A 12,450-nucleotide genomic window follows, 5' to 3' on the forward strand; every position below is an offset into this window, starting at 1 on the left:
ATCAATAATAGATTACCTAATTAACAATAGTACCATGGCTTGTTATAACATGTAATCGAACCTTAAATACTTAATTTAATTTGTTTTTATTACGATCTACAATTATTAAGAACTGAGTATTACTAATCTAATAGATATTAATGCTATAAAATATATTATAATACTATATTTTATACACTTAAAATATACTAGAAATATATATATATATATATACTTTAAAAATAATATTGTTTAAAAATATTTGCCAAAAAAATTACATTATGGCTTAAAGAAAAGCTTAAGGTTACACAAAAAAAAAAAAAAACATGTCATTATACAGATATATATATATATATATATATATATATATTATATATGGTACTTACGTACTTATTTCTATTTCTAAGCATTTTTGTCTTATGTGAATTCATATTATGTAAAATTTCACATACTACAAATAAAATATTTGAGCCAAATTTTTCATACATACAATTATCAATAATATTTAATTTATAAATGTAAAATATTTTAATAACAAATCTTACTTATTTGTATGTTATTGATGTATAACTTTTAATGTTTTATTCTTATACTTCTGTAGAAAACTAAAAATTAAACAGTATTTTAGACAACATTTGACTTAGCAATAAAAGTAAATAATATCTGATACTCATATAAACTTTAAGATAATAAAATAATATGATCACTTAATTATACTAAATTAATTATATGTTAATTGGCATATAAAAGGTACCGAAGGGTAAAAAAGTAAATTTTACAGGAGTGCAAAATAAATTTTGAAAAACGTTAAGATTTTTTTTTCTGTACTCGACGCACATGGAGAAAAACAAAATTTTCGACACGATATCGGTTTTGTTGGGATCCGGGACCACTCCCATTCGATTATCTGGTAATTTTTACCGGAATTTAAAAAAAAAAAAATTTGTCAACGTATCGTTCAGTTCCTCTCTTTATGCGCATTTCTATGTACACATACTATTGAACTCTTCAGGTGCTTAAAAGCTGCGTAAAAGATTTTTATTCGAGTATTACCTATTTTTATCGATGAAAAACATAATACTCAATGTTATGAATAAAATATTTTTTGAGTTCTACAATAGTTAGTATAAAAAATAGGATTTTAGAATCGTTATCTATTTTTAAATTTTCTCATTTATAAACAACTATGTATTAAATATTATATACAAACTATTTTACTTTAATGTTATTCACGTTTAAAATAATAAACACTAACTTCATCAAACGTTTTCATGAAGATTATCGACTAAATACCGGTATTAAAAATATAGAAATCCGGCCGGATTAAATAATCATTGTAATTTGCAACGTTTTTGGTAACAATACATAATGGATGTCAAACCTGTTAACATGTATAAGGAACATTCGGTTACAGGATAACATAATCTTTATTAAGTATTTTTATATTCTTCTATTATGTAACTTCTCAATATATCTCATAGCAATGTCTGTTCCAGAGTAGGTATCTACTATTTATCAAGTCCTATTCTAATGACATGGCGATTTATGGAGCGTGAGATTGTTTGATGCAGATTATACTTGTTTAGAAGAAATAAAAATTGATTTCAATGTTTGCAATGATGATCTCATTGTAAATATTATACTCATAGTAGGACATTTTAATTTTAAACATTTTTTGAATACTAACTCGTTCGTCTGAATCAAATTAAAAAAAAAAAAAAGAAAATATCGTGTAACGAAAACAGTACTCGCGAACAATATAATTAGGGAAAGATCACGGCCGAAACAACGATGTATGGATGCAGCTAGAAGAGTCGTAAAGTTGATTACATCATGGGTAATGGACCTGATATCGGAGTGGAACGGTAACTTGATGTATGCACATTACAGGGAAACATTGATTACAAAGGGTCTATCATAAATGGCATGTAACAAAAAAAAAAAAAAAATTCGTCCTCCGTACGGTTGCGTTATGTCGTCTCGCACGTTCTCGGACGATAACGTAGAAATGTGTTGCGCAGTATCTTGTTGCAGGTCGACGGGAGGAAATACGCGACGCGTCTTTTCAGGACGATTAAATGTTCAACGTTTCGCGCGGTGCCACGATTTACCCGCGTCGAGGGACGGCCGTGATTGCGCGTGCGCCGCGTGGACTTTTGAACGCGGGGGGTGGCGAACGGGCGAGAGCGACTTGTCGCGCGACGGTAACGGCCGAATCCGTTCAGTAGTCTCGTGGCCGTGGTTGGTGCGGTGCGCGACCGGTGTCCGTTGTCCGTTGGTCGGCTATTCGCACACGTTCTCCCGTACGCCGCCCGCGGGCGAGACGCGTTTCCGCTGCACGTTCACCGGCCGCCGGACCGGTTCGCCCGCATACACCGCCGTTGACGTAGCACGCCCTCGCGGGGTGGTGCTCGCGCGAGTGCGATGCCGGCGCACGCGGTACCGGCGACACCACCACTGTCGCCGCTGCTGCTACTGCCGCCGCCGCCGCCACCCGTCCAGTATGCTTCGACGGAACCGCGGTTCCGCCGGTGCGTGCGCAAGTTCTTCGCGCACCTGTTCAGCAACCTGGGCCTGTTCGGCCTGGTCGCCGGCTACGTGATCGTCGGCGCGTTCGTCTTCCGGTTCCTGGAGGCCGGCAACGAGCGTCAGCAGCGCGACCGCATCGGCCGCCTCAAGAACGACTGTCTGGGCGAGCTTTGGAACATCACAGGTAGCGATTATACGCGCTTCTATACACCTACTGTCGGTAACCGTGGTCCTCGCTCTGCCACATTTTCGGTGGACCCGCGGCCGTCACGCACCGTCCTGAACAGGCGTGGCTTCAGAGACTCACCAGGGGGGTGCATTTTAAGTATTAACAGATAATAGTTGTTTCCCCGAATTAGAACTGAAACACTAAGTCCGACTACGTACCTATATTATGATACACATATTAATACCTCATATTAATGTCATAATATGGTTTTTTAGGTAAAATTAAATTCTTAGGTAGGTATCTACTTAAATTATTGGGATTTTACAGTTTACAAGGACGAAAATGTATTAAAAAAATTAAATTTTTGAAAAACCTGGGGGGGGGGGCATGGCTCTGGTGTCCTCCCTTTGAGCCTGATCGTGTATCGTATTTGCTGCTTTAAGTCACTGTTTTCTATAGGATGTCTTCCGACTACGTTTTTAAAACAGTTTGTGGAATTTGCGAACGTAATGTAAACAAAATCATTGAATTTAACTATCTCTGCCCTTATTAACAATAATTAGTTCCGAACCGAACGGTAAACATAGAGTCCAAACTACGGTTAAAATTTTTTAGTACCAGGTCCGTTGTTCACAAAACTGATATCTGAAATGCAACACATGATAAAAATCAAAGTTATAAATTAAATCTTAAACGTAGTAAAAATAAAATATTAAATTGTACGTAAAATTTAATATGATAAAAGTAACTATCAAAAGTATATGGTTTTCATGTACCTAAATAATTTCCAATATTAAATATATATTAAAATATCGATTATGATAACTTGAGATATTTTGTAAATAGGAAATTTATTCGAAAAAAAAATTGTTAAGGTATCCGCGATTTTTAAAAGTCTTGGAGTCTGTGTATAGCAAAAGTTACTCCACATTTTCATGGGTAAGCCTGAGTGACTAATACACACGTAGACTTACTTCACGTTTACATTTTTTTTTGATTCTTGTACTGACCGTACTCAGAAGAAACAAATATAAAGTCTAACTATGAAAGGTCAATGTAAATTATTTTCTCCATCAGATACGCATTCTTCTAAACGTGTACTGATGTACTACCTCAAAAATCATCTGTTCCAGATATAAATTTCGTTTTTAACCCAGTGCACGTCTCTATACTTTTTATTTGATATAGTTACATGACTCATTCCTGATGCAAAAATGTAAGAACAATTCCTTTACAATTCGTTCAGCTAAATCACAGAAAAAAAAAAATCATATATTTTGCTTATCTTATAATAACCATGTTGTATGAGATATACTGTTAAATAGATCTTGAATACATAATATAATTGTATTGTTACGTCGTATTATGGACTAGACGGTGAATCGTTTGCGATTTTTTGCTTTTGAGTCGCCCATTGTTGTCATATTCTTTGATAAAAATATAAACATTACATACCTAATCTATATATACTATCACATACTGCTAAAGTTTTTCGTATATTGTATGTATACATAACATATACAATATATATATATATATATATTATAACTGTTGTACCTATTGTGTTATCGTAATAAATAAAGTCCGTATTTTTATAAATGGGTTTTAATAAAGTCGTGTGTGGAATGCACATAGTAAACGCAGTTATGTACTCCAACATAATGCATGTTATTTCATATCTTCGTATCTTTAAATCGATTTGGCTCTAACCGAAACCAGCAAAACAAAAGTGTATTTGTTGTCTGAACAGCCATGGGCAATTTACTCTTTTGTTCGAATTTTTTTTCCGACCACGACTTTGGATATTTCATAATCCAAAACGAAAGAAAAATATTTGCTATATAGTAATTTGTTTTAGAGAGAGTATTGTAGATACACAAGATAAATAAAAAACAGCTAGGACTACCAACATACAGGTGTTTTTATTTCGGTGGTGGAAGGGTGTTAAAAAACTTGTCCCATTCAATGTTCGGCATTTCTATCCGACATTTTATAATACGTATTTACATAAAATATTATTTATAAGATACATACCTAATGCTCCGAATATTTGTTATTTATAATTTTATAATAAATTTTTCATAAAATCTTATTTAGGAAAGGACCATGTAAATAATTTTTCAGTTGATATCCATTTCACTATTTTTAATTTAACACTAAGTATATAAAATATGTATAATTATAAAATTCATTAATTTACTCATCGATGTTAATATTGAGTTATTATTTTATCATACGACATGACAGAAGTAGTGAAGTACTATTCAATCGTGTACTACAAATTAACTTGAAATTAAATGTTTACCATAGAATTTTAAATTATTTAATGATTTAAATATTTAAAAAAAAAAAATTAAAAAAATATTTGTTATTTTTATTAAAATATGTATTGTTATGATTTAGTATTATACAATAGTTGATTTTATATATAGCTAATGGTTTTCATATGAACTTTAATTTATTAAAGATATATATTATTTATCTTTAATAGATATATTCTGTATATTTTATTTTAATCTTTTTTGTTTTTGCCACAGAGAAGGCTCATTTTCCGTTTTTCAAATATATTTTCATGGTTTAATTATATGCATTTTAACATTAACAAATATATACAGCTATTGATGTTTTTGTGATATATTATTATTATTGTAATTATCGTGTTTACCTATATCAATTTCGTAATGTTTTTATACATAAATACTAAGATTATTCTAAAGATTTCCTATTTAAATTGGAAATTTAATTTAAATAAATTATGATACCATATTTTTTTCGAAGAGTTTAAGAAACGAAGATAGATGACAGGAACAGATTGTCAGCATGAAGGAAGAGAAGTCGCACGTGAATCATCGAACTTATTTTGTAACCTCGTCAAAATGATAATCGAGAGCGAGCACACATAATTACTAAAGTTATTATTTTATTGAATCAGTTGCCCTAATCTTCTAAATTCTAAAATGTAGCTGTTCATATTATGTGTATTATTTCCTAAAAGTCATTATTATGATAATATAGCAAATCTAACAACGACGACTTTCACGTTATTATTAAATAAAATTAGTATACTGTTTAAGGTTCGACTTCTTACTTTAAATTTCTAAAATAAATGGTTTTTTGTTGTCATTTTATACTATTTATAACCCGATTCAAATATGGCAAAATATGTTTTAAAAAATAATCATAATATACTTTTTGATATCAATACAGACTTAGAAATATTAAATACCCAAAATAAAATTTACATTAATTTAGTTTTAGAAAAGTTATACATACATAATGACCTAAACAAAAATAATTTAAATAATATTTTTAAAATATAAACCCATTTTAAAAATAATATCTTATGTCAATAGATTTTATAAAATAGTAAAAAATATTAATCAAAGTATTTATAATTCTTAAAATATCTATATCTAATAAGAACTCATTTTAAATAATCTATCTTAATAAAATAAGTTATCTCTATATAAAACAAACAATTTTTCTTGATGTATTAATTTATTTTTTTTATATTCAGTCACGATTTTATTCACTTTATAAATACCTGATGATGTATTTTTAATTCAAACCAAGTTATACTTTACAAATAAAATAATACTCCAGGCTAAATATTTATTTAATTATTTTTATAAGATTAAATATTTGTTTATTTATTTATATATTAATTTAAATAAAATATATTTAATTATTAAATTTTTTTTAAGATTATAAGCCAACTGTAGAGTTTATCAATATTATAGGGTTAAAGAGTATTTTAAAGAACAATGACTCAAATTAAAATAAGTATAAAATTAAAAATTAAAATAAAAATGGAAAATTTCAATTACTTATGAATAGCACACATTTGTATAGATATTTCAAAAATATGAAATACATTTTATTAAATAACTTATATACCTTCATGGAAATTCGTTGGAATATCCAATTTCATCAAAATTTCATTCTGTATTTCTTATGAAATATTTTTGCAACTTTCAAGTATTTATTTTTATTTTTGGATACAAAGAAAATCTTGCGAATAATCTTGAACTTCATTTAAGATTTTCAGTATAAAAATTGAAAATTTTATTTACTTCTGTTTACAAAATTTTACAAACTGGATTTTCATAATTTTATATTTTTGCTAAAATTGACAAAATAATAAGCGATTATAAGTGGGTTCAAATATTAAGAAAAATGAGAAAATTTAAGAAATATATTTTAATTAATTAATTTTAAAAATTTAAGGTTTTTTGAAATTTATTCTCAGTTTTTCTTAATTATTCAAAAAATATTGAGAAATTTAAAATGTATTCTTTAATCATACTATTAAAAGCCCATATTTTCTTTTTTAATTTTTATTTGGTGGTAATCGGAGTAATCCTTTTGATCGAATATACATACATATAGAGGCAAAAAAAAAAACGCAAATAAATATATCATAATAAAACCATTACATTCCACGTTTTACTCAAAAAACCATTAAAAACCACTAAAAATAGTAAATAAAATATTATAGCATCAATGTTATGAGTAAAGGTCTAATTAGGTAAATAAAAATTATTTAAGTATATTTGTGATGTAAAGGTACGTGAAAAATCAAGGATATGAGGCATTCTATGGAAAATATTTTAGTAGCTATGAAATTGAATTGGTTTGAACATTTGATAGACAATAAGGTATGGTTTAAATGCATATATGGATGACCTCATATATATTTGTTTATATGATAATGAAAATGATAGAATAAAGGAAAGTTAAAGAATAATTCATGACCGTGTTACGAAGTTAGAAAATATCTATAGCAAAATTGGTTAAATTGAAAATTAAGAATTTGTACAACAATTTTAAATTATTAAACTATGGATTATTTCATATTCTGAAAACAATTTTTGCATATTATGAGACAAAATTCGTCTATTATAGATACTTAAAATTCCTCTTATACTACCATAGAAAGAGAATGCGATCAGACAATTTAAGCCTGGAAAAGTATGGGAAAATAAATTTCGTCTATGATTTTTACAAGTGGTCTATGACTTTATGACCATAGATTTCATTATTGCTTATAACTTATAAAGAAAAAAATTGATAAATTTGTTGAGTTATTACATGAGACGATATTTAATATTAATTAAAGTAGGGAAACTATGAGAGTTTATATGAATTAAATTAAGTAAAAGAAGCGTAGACATATAGTAAATTACTATACTATATTAACTTGGAAAAAGTGCGATTAATGATTGTCAATTATAATTGTCTTTATGAAAATAATATGATAATAACAGTATAAGATATAATACATTTTTCTGATTATTATTAGATTATTATAATTATTATTATGAAATAAATCAAAGCACCTTTCTTTGAGTACAAGTCATAAAAAAAATGTGTTGTTATTAATTAGTATAATTATAAATTTAATTATTATTTAAATCAATATCATTAATTATTTCAATCGCATTTCGTTATCTTCAATAATGTCCAAATCGAAATTTTTATTATAAATTATTTATTGCTATATTAATTATCATCTTCTTTAAATCATATCAACTTCACTTTATTGTAATTTTAATCAGAAAAATTATTAATTACTTATGTCATTATAATTGATGTAAACTCTATTACACTAATTGCACATGGTTATTTTATTTCTAAGGGATACTAATAAGATTTTCAATTTGGTAGTTTATATACACCAACTTTAATTTTGTAATTTTTTGATCCTAAACCAAAGTTCATCTCTAATTGTTGATAATGCAGATATTTCTTTTAAAATTCTTCCAATCTTAAGATTTATGAAGACAATAGTTTTAGTCTTAGTAAGACCTAATAGTTTACTTGGTTTATAATGATTTTTTTAAATTAAGATAAATATTCGGAAACCAAATACGTTTAACTATATAACATATCAGCTGATTGAAAAAATAATAGATGCACATTTTGCCTTAAAATTTCCATTTTGATCGGTTTTTGTGTAATATATTTTCTATATCTTTAGTTGACAGATTACATAAGGACAAATGGATATATAAATAAGATTCAAGTTCAACTAATAAATTTAAGAGTGAAACCATTGCACTTTGAAGTGAACAAGGAGCATTTTTTATACAAGCTGTTTCATCAGTACTGCTATGTAAATATACAGGAAGGAGGAAATGCAAAAATAATAATCCCAATTAGATATAGGTACCTTAAAGCTATAATAGGCACATTCGTATTATTATTTTTCTAAAAGAGACTATTAATACGATTTTACAACCCGTCCACAAGGTTTTCCATAGTATAAACACCATTATATGTTTTGTCTCTCATTATTTAAAAATATAAAGAAAAAATGTGTATAATTCATTAAACATTTATATATCATATGTTAGTGCGTTATTTTCATATTTATAGTTAGTATTTATATTATTAGAATCATCTAAAGTTTCATTCATTATTTAAAGTTGAATAATAAATTGTTGCTATGCTGCGATAATATTGAGTTGGTATACACGACAGTTGTTGGAATCTTACAATAATCTACAGTAACCATGTACAATACTGTAATATTAATTAAATTAAAAGAGAAAAAAATAATATTTATTTTAGATTACGAGATGGTGAAATTTACGACATATTTATTATGAAATATATATTTAAATTTGTCATACTTAATAAAATCCCACACAATTTGCATTATACATCGGTACTTGCTATAAAATTATTAACATAAAAATAAAATGTAAAAGTATATTCGAAGTATTATAATATAATAAAATAAGATATACATAATTATGAAAAATTTGAATTTCCATTAATTTATTTTCATATCTGAACAGCACTCATCAAAAATGTGTACAGTTTGATGTAAATTCAAGAATATTTTATTTCGTTTATAAGACATTTTAGTTTTAATATTAAATTTTTTTTTTAATCTTTAGAAAATCAGTCAGTTTTTTAATGTATTTACATTAAATCATATTTTTTTTTCCGTTAATAATTATGTTAAAAAATATGTTCTTTGTGAAATACTTCTTCTTCTCTTAGCAAAAATATTTTCTGAGATTCTTGGCCACCACCATAATATATCACGCCTCTTATCTTTGTACATTACTACAGTACTATATCTTTCCGGTTCTCGATATCTAGTCTCAATAGCATTATTAAATATTATATTATTATTATTAAATTGTTGTTATTGATTAATCGTAAATTATATATTAGAAATAAGTTTAATCATCTAAACAATAATGTCTATGAAGTCATAACAAATGATTTTAAATGTTTGAAATTATAGGATTTTTAAATAATTATACTTTCATCATATTTTTAATATTGCATAAAAATACGTAATTTAATCTTAAGTTAATGTATAGTACACTATAGGTATGTTTTTATTTATTTATTTATTTTATTTTTTTTGTAACATACCGTCTCGGGTGGAGAATGTTTCTACATGCTTCTAAAGTAAAGATAATTTAACAGCATTAAAATATATATAAGACTGTAAATTAAAAAAATAATCAAACAGGTTTACGATAAACAGATGGATTTCGAAAAATAAAAATTGTACTATATATTTAAAAATCAAATGTAGCTAAATAAAATTTTCATGGATCCCGATATATTTTTGACGGTTTTTTCTAGTATTTTAATTTTGTATTTAGACATCAAAAATTCAATAATAAAAACGATTGTTTAACGTCTTAACTTATTTCCAAGTAATAGTTTAGTTATTTAAAGGTGAAAAAACTTAAAATTATCAGTTTAAAAATATTTTGATTGCATAGAATTCTATTGAGCATAATTGTGATTATTTAATTAAAATAACATATTATAATGTTCATAATCATTATTAATTTTTTTTGGCTTAGTATTAATTTTATAAAGTATTCTTTTCTTGGAATTTGAATTAATTATAATCGTATATCAATTGTAAATAAACGTTTTGAATTATAAAACTTGACAAATAAAAATGAGCTGTAATTTTGTACATTATATTGGTTATCGCTTATAATTCATAAAAATTCAAGAAGCGGTTTGTATGAAAGCAACTAGTTAATCCTCATTCTACTATTATGTTATTTTGAATATTCACTTAAGTAAGAATAATTTTATTCAAATTAATGTTAATAATTCTGGTTTGAATCTATTTTAATTTATTTTGAGATACAATATTTTTAGTTTTTTTATTATGATTACAATTTTTTGGAAATTGTATATTATATATTTTAATGACAGAAAAATAATGATTTAAGTATATTTTTAAAACATAAAATATAAAATATGTAAAAAGAACTATTAAAATAATGCACTCCGATGCATGCATATTTTAAGAAGATTTTTTGATATCTATTATAGGCAAGGCTGGCCATTAACGAGTTAAAAAGTTAAAGTTAAGTTAAAAAGTTAAGTTACTTTTAACTAAGTTATTTAACGACTTACTTTTATTTTCAAAAGTAACTTCCAGCTTAACGAGTTTCTTTTTTTTTTTTAAACAACTTCTAACTTAACGAGTTAATTTATTAATTTGTCCTAATATAAATTTCATATTACGTATTTAAAATTATATTTAGTACTTACTAAGTACCTACTGTAATTAATACAATTACATATGTTTATTGAAAATAGTTAGACTTCCATTATATTGTGTTATTTGTTAAGCTTTGATAAAAATGTATGATAATATATTGTACATAAAAAAAGAAAATTAACTTATTTTTAACTAAGTTAAGTTACTTTTTTTTCAAATTAACTTTTAACTTTTAACGAGTTAAATAAATAAGAAAACTAAATTTTAACTTTAAACTTAACTTACATCTTTCTATATTAACTTAACTTAACGAGTTAAAATAATTAGTTAACATGCCCAGCCTTGATTATAGGTATTATTTATAAGTTTTTTTAAAATAAAACGTTCATTTCAATAACTATAGATAATTTAAAAATAATTTAGTACTGTATTAGATCTATATATATTATATATTTCATACGATTATCTTTGTTGTTGAAAACAATGGGTAAACAACGGGTAAATAAAATTGTATTAAATGCAATTTATATTTTATACTATGAGGATGAATCAAATCGTCAACATTTTATGGTTAATAGAATAATACGTTTATTTTTTATATGTATTTCCGTTCGCCAATGACCAAAAATCGATAAAATTTAAATTGTTAACTATATCGACTACTTATAATTGGTCTTATAAGCAAATTGCAAGTCATGCAACCCGAAAATATTCACAGCGCTCTTCTTTTCTGTCTTACAACCCGTTGTATGTTGATGACCTTCCCCCAAATTATTATAATACTAAATAACTAAATGAAACTAACAAGTACAGGTTAAAATATTTCCGAAGAGGTTTTATTATTGACCCGAGCTAAATTATAGAATGTGTACGATAAACTATTTGTATTCAATGTTTTACAAGTCATAATCTGTCCATGTGATGGTGTGTGGTATAACATAACTCATGCGTTAAAACGTAATATCAAGATCGAAGACTGAGTCACTCTTAAACACGAATGGAGTGTTACTGAGAGATTATAATGGACAAAAATAAAGGTAAAAGATGCGCATTCTGTAACAAGGCATAAAGTGGTATTTGACGATGTTAAGCCCTAAACATTTGCTTACGACTTGAACTAATAAAGCATCGAGATCATCTTGCAACAACTGACAGTGTTTTGTATCTAACCCCACGTATATCTTCAAAAATAATTTCAAGTCATCTCTAACAGGATAAAACGACTGTTCTGAACCATATACTAAAAGACAAACGAGAAAGAAAATCCCTCTCGAGA

At 26.6% G+C, this 12,450-nt stretch overlaps 1 protein-coding gene across 1 annotated transcript in view; it reads left to right on the forward strand.

The window, feature by feature from the left end:
- The first annotated feature begins 2,193 nt into the window (after window positions 1–2,193).
- Window positions 2,194–12,450, forward strand: part of LOC112684356 — a 186,937-nt gene continuing 176,680 nt past the window's right edge. The window contains exon 1 of the mRNA XM_025555839.1: window positions 2,194–2,692. Coding sequence (XP_025411624.1) covers window positions 2,404–2,692 — 289 coding nt within the window. The 5' untranslated portion in view covers window positions 2,194–2,403. The remainder of the gene's footprint in view (window positions 2,693–12,450) is intronic.

Source organism: Sipha flava, unplaced genomic scaffold, assembly GCF_003268045.1.
Source record: "Sipha flava isolate LNK unplaced genomic scaffold, YSA_version1 249_pilon_pilon, whole genome shotgun sequence".
Classification (NCBI taxonomy): Eukaryota; Metazoa; Arthropoda; class Insecta; order Hemiptera; family Aphididae; genus Sipha; species Sipha flava.